General features: G+C 37.7%; 1 protein-coding gene across 1 annotated transcript in view; it reads left to right on the top strand.

Moving 5' to 3' along the window:
* abch1 (ATP-binding cassette, sub-family H, member 1) overlaps nucleotides 1–16,603 on the top strand; it is a 29,546-nt gene extending 12,943 nt beyond the window's left edge. Inside the window, exons 8-21 of the mRNA XM_079363035.1 lie at nucleotides 820–894; nucleotides 1,216–1,396; nucleotides 1,601–1,697; nucleotides 1,779–1,947; nucleotides 2,394–2,494; nucleotides 6,960–7,030; nucleotides 7,362–7,411; nucleotides 7,927–7,983; nucleotides 8,182–8,252; nucleotides 8,484–8,572; nucleotides 9,054–9,157; nucleotides 11,395–11,554; nucleotides 12,709–12,813; nucleotides 14,012–16,603. Of these exons, the coding sequence (XP_079219161.1) occupies nucleotides 820–894; nucleotides 1,216–1,396; nucleotides 1,601–1,697; nucleotides 1,779–1,947; nucleotides 2,394–2,494; nucleotides 6,960–7,030; nucleotides 7,362–7,411; nucleotides 7,927–7,983; nucleotides 8,182–8,252; nucleotides 8,484–8,572; nucleotides 9,054–9,157; nucleotides 11,395–11,554; nucleotides 12,709–12,813; nucleotides 14,012–14,118 (1,437 nt within the window). The 3' untranslated portion in view covers nucleotides 14,119–16,603. The remainder of the gene's footprint in view (nucleotides 1–819; nucleotides 895–1,215; nucleotides 1,397–1,600; nucleotides 1,698–1,778; nucleotides 1,948–2,393; nucleotides 2,495–6,959; nucleotides 7,031–7,361; nucleotides 7,412–7,926; nucleotides 7,984–8,181; nucleotides 8,253–8,483; nucleotides 8,573–9,053; nucleotides 9,158–11,394; nucleotides 11,555–12,708; nucleotides 12,814–14,011) is intronic.
* The last annotated feature ends 1,705 nt before the right edge of the window (nucleotides 16,604–18,308 follow it).

Genomic DNA, 18,308 nt, shown 5'->3' with positions numbered 1-18,308 from the left:
ACAGAAAAAACAATAGATCTTAAGGGACGAGAATTAATGGGAAGCAGTCTGTCAACACACAAAGTTTGGTGTTTGGTTGAGTCCTTTTCAATGAGAAAACTCAAACATAAACCTCAAGATAATTAATCCTACTAAGAAATATAGCCTGGTTTGTAAATACTCACTAAAGCAACAAATGTGCATTAATCTGCCTCTGAAAAAAGTTCTAAACAAATGTGTGATGATCAACTGCTTGAGAATTAGTATGTAATGTAATATAGTCATAAGTCAGAGAAAGAGGAAAAAGATGAACTTGTTGTTTGGTCTTTCAGTTGGATCTGTTTTCTAGTAGAGGAATATAAAACAATGCCTTACTTTTCATGAAGTGCAGGCTGTGTTAAAACACACTTTAGATTTGTATAATTTGTGCAGATGGTCAAGCGGTATCATACATACAAAATGTATGTAATATCGCGACTTTTGTTTGGATGTTTTAAGTATAACTGTAAAGTTAAGGTTTGTACTCTTTTTGCACACCTTATTTAGTCTACAATATGTTCTCCTTGCCTCATTACCCTCGTGTTTTTTAGGGTTTTCCTTGGAAACAGAATATACATTTTGGATCAATCAGGATCAAGTGGTTAAGTGTGAACTGGAACCGAATATAGTATTCAAAGTTTTGAATTCATCTCTTGTTTTACAGAGGTAAAAACTGGTTACCAAAAACAAATGAAAGACATTTTTAATCTTCTTTAATTTACAAGACAAGTAAATCCTCCACCAATTAGATTTATTGAATGAGTATTCTGTCGATGTAAGGCTGATGGTGTTATATTTCAGGTCGGTCTCATGAGGAATGGATGTTTACTGGCTGAAGGTGCTCCAGAAGCAGTCATGAAGCAGCACAATGCAACAGTAAGTACTCATTAAACCCCCCGCTTTGGGCATGTTGACACCCAAGGGTGTTTGTGGTCGTCAGGAAAGAGAATTTGTTCATGGGACTGATAAGCAACGCGATCTTATTTCATAAACAATGACCTTTTCATGTGCCTCATACTGTAATCACTGATACATCAATGATATTAGGCAGAATTACATTGTACTGGGAATTAAATAATAAACCATCAAAGGAAACTGCGAATACTAAGAAAGCAGACTTTATTGAGAGGAACCACGGTGAAAATGCTCTAAATTGATGATCTGGTCTTTAATTATTCACATTACCCTTTACTGCAGACTCTGGAGCACGCCTTCCTGCAGCTGTGTGAGAACTCAGACCAGGTGGACGCTAAACGATGGTCCAGTCCACAGGCAGGGCCTTTAGAGAACAGCCAATCATTCGAGAGCGGACGAGACGAGAGTCGACCGATTCTCAGGGATGGATCAGGAGCTACAGATGAAGATCCGAAATATTCTGGTACTGTTTTTGTCTCTCCCCGATCTTATTTCGGACAGTTGTTCTTTACATGTTGTTCCACTGTGGTCACTGTGGTCTATCACTGTGGTCTATCACTGTGGTCTATCACTATCTGAATCTAAATCTCCATGATTTGAGAAATAAATGAATTGTAACGATTACTCTGAGATGACTTTTAAGAGGGTTTTTGTCGTATTCCTATAGCGGACTGGAAGGTGCGAGCCCGACATGTGATGCCAAAGTGGAGGAATATCTCTGCTCTAATGATCAAGACAATGGTGCGGATGAAGAGGATGCCAGGGTATGTTGCAGCAAAAAAAGGGTTGAAATGAATGTGAAGTAATTAACAGCAGAAGTGACAATAAGTAATTGTGCTCGGCAGCTCGCTGTGTTTCCAGTTCCTGTTGCCCGTCATCCAGGTCTCTCTGATCTGTTTGTGTGTCGGAGGAGACCCAAAGGGAATCCAGGTCGCTGTGGTGAACAACGAGACCTCTTCCTCCGCTTACAGCCAATCACTGCTCTCCTTTCTTGACAACTCCAGTGTGCACCAGGTACATTCAGTCTGTCTCATGAGATTGTTGATCATAGTCTAGATGAGACCGCTCTGTAGTGTCACAACAAAACAGGAACCAGGTGGTTTCTGTTCTTTTTTCACCAGCTATTAATGTCGATACATAAAAACTATCAGTAGATTCTGTGTGTTTGTTTTTTGTTGATCTTGTTTTATTTTTCTGGCATAAATGATTGACACTCACAACCAGAGTTCACAGTGTTTTATTTGTGCGGCTTAGAATGTCTGTTCTTTATTCAACCTTTCTCACAGTTGTTGTTCTAAATTGGTCTTTAAGCAAACACGTTTCACTTCCCTTTTACTGGGAAAAAACACAAAGACTCTCATTTTCTAGGAAATCAGTGAGAGTACTCAGTAAGATCAGCCACTTTATATAAAAAAATATGAACATATGGTATTATATAAATGATATCTCTCCATCCTCAGGTGCCCTTGTCCCATACAGATGCTTTCGAAGGCATCTACAACGGAGATTACTGGGGTGTCATTGGCTTTGGCAAGAACTTCACTAGCTACTTGACAAAAAGGTAAATAATAAGACTATTGTCTTTTTCACTGACGTCATTCAGTAATTAACCTAAATAATATTGTAAAAAAGTTAAAAGGTTCAACATCATTTGAGTTTACCACCCTGAGTGTAAAGTGTCAATATGGCAACTGTGGGAATTTTGAGAATTGATGCACACATTGAATTAAAAAAAAAAAAAAAAAAACTATCCTTCACAGTAGCTGCTGAAACTTTGAGCTCAAACTTGTGTCATGGAAGTCCCACTTGACAAAACCACATAAAGCTCAAGGGATTTTGTGTTTAGTTCCTCATAGTGTCCTTTAAGCTGCTCAACATGATCTGAGTTGATAATGTACTGTATGCGACTTGTGCCAGCAGCTTTAATCTCTTCTCTATGTTAGAAAACACGTCTGATATTGTAAGAATTTTATCTTTTCTTCCTGTTTCCTCTGCTCTCTTTTCTGTTGACATTTAACAAATACGGTTGTTGTTTGTTTACCTCCCTGCTCTTCTTTCCTCAGGTGTTTCCTTTTTTACTTTACTTCCTATCTATCCATGTCAAAGCATAGACAGATGATCGTGATGTTATGCACCTGGAATACAATGCTAAGTGCAGAAGGCTGTTACTGTTATTTAACAAAGACACATAATAAACACAGAGACAAAATGTTTTACCTCACTGCAACCAAAGAAAACACATAAAATACTTAATTGAGAATGAGCAATTATTTATTAATGATAATGTGAGACAATTATTTAGACTGAAATGTGAATGGAAAGTCTTTGGACTAGACTCCATCTTGATGACTCCATGTATTCGGAGGGGTAATGAGGCTGACGCAGGATAGGAGGCCCCCCCTATGGAGTCTAGACATTGGTGGTGGTGAAGAGGAAAGGAGGCTGTGATGAAGAGTGGGTTACAGCGTGAATGTGGAGCCTGCTGAGCTGGATGGACGTGACTGGGGCGGAGGAGGTTTACAGCAGTTGCACTGGAACGACAGGATGGCTGTGGAAGAGAGAGACTGTTTTTAGCATTTAGCAGCAGCAGGGTGATTGGTTGAGAGAGGCAGAGACTGGTTGGTTGATTACTTAACTGATACACACCCATAGTCAGCTGATCACCAGAGCAGGAGATAGGGGGAGTGGTTTGAGGTTGAATGAGGAGTTGATTGAAATGATGCTGAGCTCCATTTAGACATAGAAGAGTGACACAAGGTTACACAGAAGACATTGCTAAACAAAATGGGAATATTTTGATGGCACTAGTGTCACAATGTCCGCTTTGTCTTTCCTGACTGAAAAATTAAAAAGCTATTGACAACATGCCATCAATTTTGGTGCAGACATTTATAGTTACCAGTGAATGAGCCCTCGTCGCTTTGGTGAGCTGACTTTGTGTTAAGCAGATCCTTGAGGTTTTAAAAAGAGACTTTTAGTAAATATCTCATCAATTATTGAATGGATATTAGAATTTAGGACAGACAATCATGTCGCCCTAAAAATTGCATTCATAATCTTGGCCCTTCCTGAGACTTTGACAATAACTCTACCATCAACTCCAAATGTACAATATATCTCGTTATTTGATTTTTGACTGAAAACATGCAAATCTCATTTCATTTATTTTCACTATATTGTTATTTGAATTCATACAAACCCACTTAATCCAAAAAGCTGAATATGCCAAAAATGAAATCATTCAATTCAAAATAGAGCAGGCAGACATCAAGTATGATTTTTTTTCCCCGAAAAGAATAAAAACTAAAATTTGTTCAAAAGGTGAAGAATTTTATCATCCGAACTAAAGCTGACCGACGCTGAAAGTGAAACAAAAAATGACTCTAATTTAAATTAAGTTGTCTTGCCCTTTTCATTTACACAGTCTCTTTTCATCTAATTGTATCACCGTCTATTAGCTTTTAACTTACATAAACACACGCACACACAAATCCATCCACACCAGCTCAAACCTCCGAAACATGTGAGGGTGAGTCAATCATTGCAATGGAAGGCACGAGTTGTTTTCGAGGTTTAAATCACACTTCTTTGTTTGTGTGTGTTTGTGAGATGACTGGGTAGACTGTCTGGTCCTTCCTGTCCCTAACACACCTGAGCAGGTCAAAGCTTAGAATCGACCAATCAAACGCTCATACCTCCTGAATCATGTGACGACTCTGCCTGAGGGAGACAAAAGGTGGTTATGCTACTTAGTCTCTTCATAGTGTAGAAAATATTTTAGCTCTTTAATTTCATTCCTACATAAGCTGAGAGCTGCAATTACTTCCTTTGATTTTGTAAAAACAAAAACCCAATAGCAACTTTATCTGGATATCAAAATGATGATATTTTTGCTTTAATTTAAAAAAAAAAAAAAAAAGATATGAGAAAAGAGTTTGCATCCAGTCTTTTTCTATTAATATATTTTTGTAAATTGCATGATGGTTAATGAGTTTGTGCAATGCTACACTGTTTAAAATACATCAATATACAGATTGTGGTCAATACATTATTTACTGTATAGGTTTTGAACTCTTGCTAAAAAAAAAAAAATACAATTAAAAAACATACCTCAAGAGATTTGGAAATCTTAAAAGGCACACAGTGACATAATATTCTTACATTTGACTATTTTCAGTAAATTAAGCGATTGATATTATGGATTGAGTGTTTATTTTATTAAACTTTAAAATATCTAACAAAATAATCAACATGATGTTCAAAAACGGGTTCACGGTATTAGTTACTGATCTAAATCTGGGATGCCAGCTACATTTCATCTCTGTAGACACATGATGGAATTTACTATCACTTATCTCTGACTTGCTGTAGATTCTTTTTAATCAATCAATCAATCAATCTCTATTTGTATAGCGTCAATTCATACCAGGTGTCATCTCGAGACACTTTACAAAAGCAGGTAAAGAACCTTACTGTTTGTCTGTTAACATTAACAAAAGAGCAGGTAACAAGACCATGCTCATTGTTATGTTTACAAAAAGCAGGTAAAGGACCTTACTTATGGCTAAGGCCAAACAAAACTGAATGTTCAACAAATGCTCACAGTTTTGCCTACAGAAAAGTTTTTTTCTAATAACCAATAGTATCAATTTAGAGTCAAACTTTGGGATCATTGCTGTATGCAAAAACAAAAACAACAACAAAGTTGGCCGGTCGAGTCCAGAATCCATATGTAGAATTCTGGTTTGTTGAGCTTTGGCTCCATCAGATGGTCTTTGAGTGCAACTACTCTGTCTTCAGTCAGAAACGCTGTTGCGCCCTCATCATTATCAATGTGCGTCTGTTGACAAGCAGAAGGCAAAGACACTGTAAGAAGCCAAAGAACCATGTTGAATATCACGGTACAGTAATAATACCGGGTTTTAAGCAAACATGAGTCTGCTTGTTTGTGAACTGTTTTTTATATGGACAATGTATGTGTATGTAACTGTTACCATGATGTCTATGGCCATGGCTAAATGGCTACATTGGAGATGCTTAATTAATTGCATGCTAATTTTGAATTGGTTTGAAATGGTAAATCAAGATCTTATAAAGTTATCTTGCTAACCTGAAGATTGACATAGAAAAATATAACTTTTTAGCGTAAGATAGATTTATTTTTTTATTCAATTTGTATTTCAGCCTGAAACATCACTTGGGTTTGATGACTTTCTTTACCGGGTTAAGCTGATCAACATGAGCCAACATTGATACCCCTTAACAATAGATCCTATTGTTACATTATGTTATGAATACATCTGCAGGGATGTGCACACTGCTGTTGGTTTGTTACTTTCCCATACTTAATACCTACATGCTGGGCAAGATGTCACACTATAATGTTCTGTTAATGCATTTCTATCTGCTGTTTCACGAAGCACTCGACAACTTTTAAGAGCCTGTTTAATATTTACTCTAGTCCAGCTTCTAGTTCGGTATTTGCTTCTGTTTCTCTTCTTAGCTTCATCTGTTACTAGTCTAGTCCTGTTCGCCTCAGCCATCGAATAAGAATGCATTTCTTCCTGTTGAAAGTCATCGTACTGTTAGATTAACTTAAATACTATTATTTTAAGGTGCAAAATGTACATATTGTTGGTTACATCAAGTGTCCCAAGTACAGTGGTAATAGTCCTCAAAGCAGCAGCCACTGTTTGGACTCCTACTCTCAGTCACCTCCTACTCTCGTGTATCTGTCTCTGACTCCATCCTCTGTACTTTAATATCGATAAGGGCACTGAAAGTCTAAGAATAATCTTTAAAAAATGCCAAAGTTTTCATCACATACATCTGCTGTAGTACATCACAACCTGTCTTATAATGTACCTGTAATCAACTTTCATCATTCAGAGAGAGTGCATGTCGTTTCTCTGAATTTTGCTGGTTTTGAAACATCTGCACTGAAGTCTTACAGCTGCTGAATATTACAGCGATGACGTTACCTTAGTGATGTTTTCTACCCTTTGACAATATCCCTGCTTTTACAGGATGATGCAGCGGCAGGTTTCCAGAGAGGTGGTCGATGGAGGATCAGTTCATGTGTGGCTGGACATGACAAGTACGATGCCTTTTTTTCTTGTACCTTTTCTGCTAAGATAAGCCAATTTCATTACAATTTCATGGTTTAATTTAATAGCTTTTAAGTATTTAGGTATTTTCACATATCTTTTAAGATCTTAAAATTCTTTCAAAGGTTCATGTGATTATTTTATTAAATAATAATCACATTGAATGTGATTGAACTGTTAAGCTTACAAATACAGTGCTTCTAATTAATCAAATCAAACAATATTTAGACACACACAAGATGACAGTGGAAATCAAGTCACAATAAAACACATTACACTTCCCCTAAATATGTTTATTTTGTTGGTAATGTTTTTCTTCAGATAGACAAATTGCCGTCATGCTGCAGAAGAAACTACACCAGGCATTTGAGGTGAAAAATAAATCTTAATGTTCTGTTATTAGTCATGTTGACACACTGTTGGGGACCAACTTTAAACACACATTGCGTTGCACTGTACCTGCAGTATGGCCAAAACTAACTGGCAGTTTGTGAGGAGGATTTTTATGACAGAGACAACAGTTGTCAATGTCTATCTTTCTTCATGAAGCAATGACTGACTCATTTTCTAAGTGTCCATGGGTTTCTTGTAAGGCGTGTAATGATAAGATATTAGCTGTAGCTTTGGTTTAATACAAACAGAAAACACTCAAACATTATATAACACCCTCTCATTCATAAAAACATCACATTTGTTGCGCAAATGTTTTTTAATTTTTAATTTTGTTGATATTTAATTTTTCTTCCAATCAAATCAGCATTGAGATAAAACTAAACCCTCTCCCTTCACATGTATTATATATCTGTAAATCTGCATGCTACAGTCCTATACTTCATTTGTTTGACTGCCATCATTAGACTTATACTAATCTTTGCTCCTTTGGCAGGCTTTTGTGGAGAATAAGTTGGGCAGTATGTCGTACCTGGTTGCCCTGCCAATAAAGGTGAGAAAAACTGATCATTAAATTGAAGTATGAATTAAAGAGTGTATTATCAATACATAAATGTTCTTAAAAAATGGTTCTGTGATTTAAAAAGTTCGACACAAAAAGTGAAATAATTTGACAACAATACACAAATGCAGGTGTGTTTCTGCTGATGATACATTCTTTATAACAAAGTTGGTCATTTTCATCTTGTAGTTTGAGGAGCCAATATATGGAGACCTCAACACAGACTTCACCACATTTGTGACCCCTGGAGCTGTGCTCAGGTCAGTTTAATGTGAGCTGGTTAATGTCCTTCAGCTCTGAAAAAGAAAGAAAAGCCAAAGAATTTGAGGCGTTAAATGAAGCTGCTTATTCGCTTATCTTGTCACTTTTTGTTTAAAACGTGTACAAATTGTTTGCTCAGGAACCCATTTTTAACAAGATAGTCCTTGTTTATCAACATGAAAACCATTTATCTCTAATTTGATTTCCCTCTGTCTTTCTCTGCCCTTCAGCATCACCTTCTACCTGGCCGTGGGTCTGACAGCTCTCTCCTTCGTCATTGAGAGGAAGGAAGGGCTTTTGGATCGATGCTGGGTCTCAGGTGAGAGCAAATTTCTCTGCAGGAATATTACACTTCTACTTATTAAATGCCAATACTGTATTCAAATGCATCTTTAAACACATCATGACATCAGTTCAGGTAGTTTATTTTAGGCATATTTTTTGAAAATAATCTAAATAATTATCTAAAAATAATAATCTAAAGCTCCATTTGAATCATTTGTGACATTTTCACAAGAATAGTAAACAGGTATTGAAGTGTAATGTAATACTTGGCCAGTAGGTGGAGTAATATGATCGGTGATGAGTCAGAAGATGCTGTCTTCCAGCAGACACACACACACTGAAGGAGTTATTTTGTTTTGTTTTGTTTTTATACTTTAATACAAACTTATTTCTTGAAATATACTCGGCTTGTTATGGCTATTTATAGCCAATGAGATCAGTTGAACTCGGTTCAGTGGCATGTTATCTCTACAGGTTCCTGAATGTGTACGTGTGTGTTTTTGTCTCACTATCAGGTGTGAGCTCCTTGGAGACCATGCTGGCTCACCTCTTCTCTCAGCTGTTTGTCATCAGTGTTCAGATCATCCTGCTGCTCCTCTTCATACTGCTCGTCTTCAAGGTTTGTCCCCCGACATGGGAAATAAAACACACACTGTGGAACACAAGCGTACGCTCTCCAGATAAGATGAGACTTTATTGATCTGGCAGCTGGTGCTTTGCAGAAGCATAAATACATTAAGAGCAGCAGCAAGGAAAGTCACAACAGAAACATAATAAAGTAGTAAAGCAGTCAATGAAAAAGCAGTCAAGTTCATCACACAGGGACAGCAGACTTCTTAACAGTGATTTTTAACCATTTATATTCTGCTAAACACAGGTACACATTCACCTCTTATTCTTCTTTGTTGTTTGAAATGTCAATATTTGGAAAACAGTCCACAGGCTCTGTGTACTCTTACTCAGACTGGAACAGAGTTGATATATATAGATGGGGGATTATTAAATTGGTTGATTTGGACAGGACAGTGGATCGAGTAGGAAGTAAGCGATAGAGAGAGTAAAGAAGGACATTACAGGGAAAGACGCTGTAGTTCAGACTGGAGCCTGTTTACGACATCATCCAAAATGTGACTTAAACGATGTCACATTTGAGCCATGATTAGTTTCATAACAGTCAAGGAGGGTACATCATCATTAAATAATCTTCTTGACCTTGTACATAGAGGGCCTTTTGGTGTAAACCTTGTGTGCGTCAAGCACCGGCTGGAGGTCAGTGGGGTCATGTTTACTGTGAGAACAGCAAACCAATAGGAATGCAAGGAATGTTGTTCATTATTGAATACCATTAAACGTGAAATGAATCAATACAGGGAGAGGCCCTCCGACATGAGAGGATATATATTATGTAAGTTTGCGGGTAAATGTTTTTACCTATATCTTTGTGTTCAGTCAGCGCAGGCACATGGTTTTATGGTTGTATATGTGCACGTGTGATAGCGTCCATGTGTGTTAATTAAGGTGTCGAGGTCCAAAGAGACTACTGCTGCATGATCACTTCCTACGTTGGCTCTGTATCCAGGGATCACTGTGCGATCGCCACGACAACAGTCCATGATTGCTGTGGCAACCGAGTAGTCATGTGGCCTCTCAGTGCAGGTCTATTTTTGCACGTTGCCACTGGAGACAGATAGTGTCTTAACACACGGAGAACAAGTGCAGGAACATACACACACACACACAGACACACACAGACACAGACACACACACACACACATACACACACACACACACACACACACACACATACACACACATACACACACACAGACACACACACACACACACACACACACACATACACACACATACACACACACACAGACACACACACACACACACATACACACACACACACATACACACACACACAGACACACACACACACACACACACACATACACACACACACACACACACATACACACACACACACAGACACACACAGACACACACACACACACACACACACACACACACACACACACAGACACACACACACACACACACACACACAGACACACACACACACAGACACACACACTGCATTCTCATGAATTCAGAATCTCTCAACGTTAAAAGAGTTATCAGCTCTATATCTTCTGAGCTGAGTCTGCAGACTTTTTTAAACATTATCTGTTGTGTAAAGCCTCTTTTCTGTCTCCACTCCCTCTCTGTCTCTGTGATTTACAACCAAACTTAATCAGCAGTGACATTTTTTCCAGTTCTTGCTGGCTGAAGAACAGTACAAAACATCAGAGAGTATTATTTTCCTTGTATTTTTCTTCCTTGGACAACATAGACAGTACAACCGACTCGTTAATTTTGCTGTATATTATCAAACAACTAAAGCAATATAATAATATTATTGTAATGCATAAGAATGGCTGTTTACTTTTTACCTATTGTGGTTCTTTACTTTGTGAACTGTTGTGAACAGTCGAGGCAACAAAGAAAACTTGTATGTTGAAACTTGCAGAAATTCTGACTCTAACAAACATAAACTCAACTTTAGTTAGATTTCATCTAAACCATGTGACAAGAGTTCAGATTTGCAGGTGTGTAATATTTGGAGCTTGTTGATTTGATGGTGTTTTATGTTATTACATTATTAGTTATACAGTATCTTTACACCTTTTTTGCATCTTCTTCAGGAGTTCAGATTTTGGTATGATTTCACTATGACGTCCACTGCAGCTTCATGGGTAACTCTCTCTCTCTCTCTCTCTCTCTCTCTCTCTCTCTCTCTCTCTCTCTCTCTCTCTCTCTCTCTCTCTCTCTCTCTCTCTCTCACTGCAGATTCCTAATGAAGGCTCCTTGGCGCTGGTCATCATCCTCATCGTGCTGCAGGGTATCACCGGCATATCGTTTGGCCTCGTCATCTCAGCCGCTATAGATGACGAGCAGAATGCCAATCAGGCCGCCCTGGGCATCTTCTACCCCAACCTCATCATCAGTGGTAGGACATGTTGTTTAAGTTCATGTAAAACTTGTGGTCAGTTTCACCATTATATTGTCTATCCGTTGGTATAACCAGCCGCCAAGAAAGCCTGTTCTCTCTGAAAGTTATCATGAAAAAGTGTAAAGTCGAGTAGTTAAAGCAATTTTCAACCAAGATATGTGAATAGTACTTGTACTTTTTTGCTGACATCTTGTGCTGGTGACATCATTTAGAGACTGAATCTGCACAATAATAATTAAGGATCAGCTGGTCAAGTAATTTTAGACAACATTAAACTTAATGATAGAGCAGAAAAGATCCATCAGATCAGGTCATTCCACATCCAAACACATTTCCTAGCATATCTTGGTCACATACAGTATCTTATATGTCAACATAGAGTAGCAGAGCTCATGATCTATAAATACATTTAGTCTGTAATGTAGGCTTTTTTTTTGCTTCACTTTTTGGTAGCTGTCATGACGTCCATCTTTCAATACACTCTATCATTCACACCCATTAACTACAGTTCAGAAAAGATGGCTCCAGGTAGTCCTACGTAGCCTCATTAGATATAGAATAATAAGCCGAATTAGAACCCGCACCACCTGGTAGTCATAAAACAAACATCATAAATCATAAACTCTCAACGTCCCCTCTCATCTGAGTAGGAACATCCTCCATCAGGAAGAGGACTCCTGTGTGCCAAAGTGTAAATAAAACCTACTGGAGCAGTCATTTGACAGCCTCCATCCAGCTGCTGATCCAGCTGTTGAACTCTAATATTAAAACTTAGTGAACACAGCAACGTGCAATACATAAACACTTTAACACCTTGCATTTTACTCATTACAGTTTTTTTGTAAGCAGTTGCCTGGTTAAAAGTGTCTTTAATGATTAGATAGACATTTTATTTAAAGCAGTCTGGCATCATCAGTTCAAACTTTATTCTTGACCTCAAAATCCAAACATGGATATTTGGTGATCAATAAAAAAAGCCATTATAGCTCAACTCTGTGCTGATGATGATTGTATGATATTACTGTGTTTCAGTGACAGCTAATAAATGAACCTGCCTTCTTTGGTTGACACAAATACAACTCAAGTTCCTGTATTTTAAAAGCTCTTGTAAATGAAGTCTTACCCAGCGTCCTCTCTGTCCTGTGCTGCAGGTATCATCTGGCCCGTGGAGTGTATCCCGTATCCTCTGCGCTACATTAGCCTCGCTCTGCCTCAGACGTACGCATCAGAAGCTCTTCGCTGTATCATGTACAGAGGTAATATACATGTACTTTACATGTTACACAACGCTCATCAGTTGCATAATACAAGCCGCTGTGACATGTCTGCTGTGTAGTTAGCGTGCACATGGCGCAGATTGTTATAAGCAACTCATCCTTTGTGCCAGGCAGTTGTCTAAATCATTAATCAGCCTGGATCCTGTGTAGCTCAGCTTCCTGGAATGAAAGGTGTCGTGGTTTCTTTCTGTTTCCCAATCTTTCTCCATCTCCTGACCTAATTGACTCTGAACAATAAACCAGACGACAGCCTGAGCTCCTCCATGTTACTAGATACACACTTAGCACAGGAAGTCCGAGGAGCTGTTTCCTGTTTGAAAACCTTACCACAGAGTGGAGTGGAGTGGAAGATGAGACAAGGGCAGATGTCAACAGTGTCACGATGTAATCTGGGAGATTAACTGAAACTTTCTTTACAACTGTGTTGAAAGTCACTGATTGGATTCACTTGAGTGCGAGTATCAAACCCCATATTGAGCATTATTTCCATCTTTTGCTTCTTGCATTCACGACAGCCTGGATCATTTTATGTCCACATAATAACAACATGTTAGCATCGCTGATCAGATACTGAAACCAGTATTATCAGGAGTTGGCTGAAATTATTGTTTAGTCATTTGTAGGTTACACTGCAGTAATAATTAATGGCTGCCATTAGCCATTAATACTTTAAAAGCAAACAGAAATACAGTTTGCTGGGAGCAAAGTGTTTCATTAAATCTGAAGCCAAACAATCAAAAAACATGACATTAAATGTTAAAAACACTTTTTCATCTTTCATCTTCCATTCATTTTCTCATCTGCCTGATACTAATTGCTCAATGAAAAAAAGTCATTATGTGTTCAAACAGCTTTGCTGTTTTGTACACTATAATATATACCACTGTCACGTGTTTGACAATTATGAAAAGATAGTATGCTGGCTCAATGTTTGTCCTTTGTTATATCAATTCCAACAGTAATGTTTAACTTAATTATAAATGAGCTTTTTTGCGAGTCAACGTGCCTTTTAAAATAACCAGGCTAACTCTCATGCCTGTTATTTTGCTCTGCTAAGCTAACTTTTACTTAAAAACTGTATGTCCTATTGCTATCATTTTTGTGTGGCTGAATGTTTTAGATATTATATAAAATAATTGCTTCTTGCAAACGGTGAATGTAAACATGTATCTGACAGGTTGGGGTCTCTCTCGGATGATGGTGTGGCGAGGCTTTGCAGTCACTCTGGGCTGGAACACTTTCTTCCTCATCCTGGCCACGGTTATCTTGAAGCTGAGGACGTGACGAACTCACTCCAGGGAGAATTTATTTCAGTGTGGGGACAGAGTCGTCAGGTGAAGCCTCCCAGCCAACAACTCACCAGGGCCTACTGTTTTATTGATGGACTTGGAGCAGCAGAGAGAGAAGGGGGTCTTTGGTTTAATGAACTGATGAGGATGCATCAGTCTCCCTTCTCTAAATAATCAAAATGCACACACACACACACACACTTTAGATGGTTGTCTGATCCTGCAACCGTTACTTTGCCTGTTCAAGTCTGAGTGAAATTCAAAAAGCTGCATGTAGAGGTAAACAAAGCAGAGTATGAACATGCACGAAAATGCACAAATGAGAAGAGTGTGTTTGTTTTTAGTCTTTATGCAGCTTTTTGAACCTGGGAAAAGACCTTGCACCAACAAGGTCCCCTTGGTCTTAATGCTATGTGTTGCAAATACTGACCTTAGTTTTTGAACAGTTGTTTTGTCCGTACAGTATTTGTTGCCTACGTAAAGTTTTCATTAAATAGAAACTGTGTGTCGATGTGAACTTTACAAATTTCTGAATAAGAGTCAGCACAACAAGAAAATGTGATATTTTTTTTATGGTTCCTAACCAAGCAGGAAACACTTAGTAGAACAGTGGTTGCATTATTTTGTGTGAACCTAGACAAGGTTTGGAAAAAAAATACTGATGTCTTCATCATGTGAAGGAAATTCTCCCCCACAGCAGGAGTATCTTTTATAGCTGCTTCTTTGTTACGTCGTTGTTCAGATTGATGTCCTTCCTGTCTGCTGTGGGACAGGAAGTGGCAACCATGTCTCATCTTGGTGCTCACTTGCTGTTCAGGTTTGCTGGTGTCCTCCGCTGTTTCTGTTTTGTGCCTGCTTCTCCTGTGGTGTTGGGAGGTATTTTATTGGTACTTTATCATTTCTTTGTTGATGACTCTCCTCTTTGCTGGTCAGATTGGAGACTGTCGGATTATCTTATTTACACAGGTTAAACGTGTCATGCGATTCAAACTTTCTGCATACAAACAAAACTTGTGATATTTTTTTACACAAATCTTTTAAACTGCTTATACTTTGTGAAGCTTCAACCGACAGTAACACAAAATAAAATCACACAGCAGCAATGTTGTTTTGGATTTAACATTTCATCATGTGCCTTGGGGTGTGTGGTTACTGATCTGTGGGAATTGAGTGGACAACTGCAGAAATTAGGAAACCTATAACAGCTCAGAGCCATGTACTTATCAGTATAGAGTTGGTGGGAAACAAAAAGCTTAATTGAGGATGGGGATTATTATTTTATTATTTGTTATTCTCACATTAAAATAACTCTTAAAGGTCCTCTGACTTTGTGTTGTTTGATGAGAGCCAATTAGCAACACAAAGACATTGTCATTTTACCCTTAACATAGATGAGTATCTCAGATGTGGGGTATCGTTTCAGGTATACATTCGATCAAAATGTTTTTCTTTTATAAAACACACAAGGCAATATGGATTATGGTTAAATGTAATAGAAGAAACATAAACATATGCCATTAAACTGTAGATGAAAAGATTAGATATCACCCATGTGCCAACAAAATTATAAGACTCACAACAAGCAGCCAGTTAGCTTAGCTTAAATCATTTCCAGTGTTTTATTTTGTATTAAGAAAGGCATTGTAACACATTGATAAGTTTGTTTTGGAAGTGCTCGTCGACGAGTTGTTTGCCACTGTTTTCACTCATCATGCAAAGCTAAGCAAATCAGTGTTGGGTTTGTTGTATCAACCCTCAAACGCAGAAAAAAGTGTCTCTCAACATACTAAGCTTCTTCTTTAAGATTGAACATGTTGACTTATTCCATAACCAAATCTTATGGCAACTTTATAAAAGTTTAAATGTTTACATGAACATGGGAGTATGCCTAATTACTAAATCAAAATATATTTTGTATTAGCAAATATTTAATCCAGTTTGGCTGTAGGACTAAACGCATATAGCAGCATGTGCTGTGTTTGGAAGAGGCAGGAATGTTCCTTCCGTCTTTCAGCCATTATTTTAAATGTTGAATATGGCATTTATATTAATGTTCTGGAAATTGTATTTGTCCATTAAACAGGATTAATAATTCATTCATGACTAATTTCCTCTTGTTGCTTTCTTTTCCTTGGGATTACATCATGATCTAATGTTTAGGATTTAGGGTAAGCCGTGCAAGCTTTTACATGTTATGAATGTTGTGAATCTTCTGTTGCTCTGCTTTGCATTAATCAGTATTTATGACATACACTTTAGTTGGTGTTGTGCTTTTGTTAGGCTGAAATAGGGGAGAAGTAGCCTCACTCTTTTACAAATACAGCTTTTAGCATGTTCACAAAAACAAATTCCTAATGGACCTGATAGAATTAAACTGTGTGTCTATGTTCTGACCTTGGCAGAAAGAAAAAGATCTTGGTGGGATAACCTTTGTGCCTCATTTGAGTACATTTACACAATACCTACCTCAACACCACAGTTACCTTTAATACAATAAGTTTAATATACTGCTTGTGTAAAAACAAACAAAAAAAACCCCACACATTTGGTAGTGTGGCAAGCCTTTTGGACATCTTCTGGAAAGTTAGAACATTATTTCTGAAAATGGTATTTTTTTGTGTTCTTAAGCTCGAAGTCCACCCTTAGCTTCCCTCTTTTCTAGTTGCAAATGATCTCACAGAAAATACTTTTCATCAAGTTAAAGTGCTTGAGCCAAACTCCTCAAATGTAAATATTAACATGAACTGCAATTATTCAACAGAAGGTGCTTTGTCAAAGAGGCAGATTATATAATTTCTTATGAAACTATTCCATCCTGTATGCTCCGATAATGATCACCAGCAGAGGCTCTTGATGACTCAGGATGACCTCTATTTGATTCACATCTGTGGTTTGAAGTTGGCGACACAGAGGCGATGTCACTTTACTTTATTCTTTTTTTTAAATATATTTAAATGAAGCCTGTTGTGGTGATGTTTTAATGGAAGGAACCTTCAATACACCGTCCTAGTGAAGAAGAGTATCTGAAGTTTTTAATAGATGTTTCTGGTGTTGAAGTGAGCAGTACAAGTCTAAAGTGCCCATAAAGTTAATACTGCTCTCTTTTCATATTTCATTCTACTGTGGCTTTAGTCATATTAAGGTTACCAGAACTGTACAACTTAGGTGTTAAAGATACATTTTAAGCAAACTTTTTTATAATCTAAATTATTTTATATTCTGAGAATGAAGTTATAGCTGACAAATACAAGCCAAATTAAGCTTTCATTCACTTTAACAAGCACATCGACACACTCTTTATGACTATATGATTCATCAGAATCAGAAATACTTTATTTATTTCAAGGGGAATTTGGCTGTTATTGTTCCTTTCATGCACAATGTTAACAGTGACTAAATAAAAACTAAATGGTTTGCAGCACGGAAACATAGACAAAGACCGAGACTTTCAGCAGTTGAGAGAGAAAAACTAACTGAGTAAAAAAAAAAATTTCTATGATCCCAAAAACAAAGGACTGTCATTTAACTATATACATGTCCAAGTCCAACCTTATTTATATCCATCAGCAGAACTTTTTCAGATTTGATATCAGCTATAATAATGATTTATAGTGCACCCTTATCTAATTAAAACTGGAATATTGAAGTTCATTACATTATAAAGTTTGTGTTAGTTTCCAGGAATTCCAAATAATCTCTGCTGTCTCTCGGCATGTACAGTGTTTACACTGCTTTGTTATGACACATGTTCACTCTGATAGCAGACCTGCTTTGATTAACTTGTATTCATTTAGTCTGAAATATAAAAATAAACCTTGTCGACAAAATCCTCCTTTTTGTCTCTTGCTGCATTTCAGGGCCATGCTGGATTCTGCTAAACAATTCCTGTGGTTACAAAAACACCGGCAGGCCATCAATGACAGATTTATTTGATGACATCATGTTCAGTTGCATCACTATGTTGCTTGTAACCATGGTGACGATGATGACCTTGCTGCTTCAGTAAAACAAATCCTTGATCCTAAATGCCTGGTTGAGTGTGTGTGTGTGTGTGTGTGTGTGTGTGTGTGTGTGTGTGTGTGTGTGTGTGTGTGTGTGTGTGTGTGTGTGCGTGTGTGTGTGTGTGTGCGCGCGTGTGTGTGTGTGTGTGTTTGTGTGTGTGCGTGTGTGCATGTGTGTGTCTGC

This window comes from Symphodus melops (assembly GCF_947650265.1).
Source record: "Symphodus melops genome assembly, chromosome: 15".
Lineage (NCBI taxonomy): Eukaryota > Metazoa > Chordata > Actinopteri > Labriformes > Labridae > Symphodus > Symphodus melops.
The sequence above is the reverse complement of the archived record's forward strand: the minus strand, read 5'-3'. Positions and strand labels throughout refer to the sequence as shown.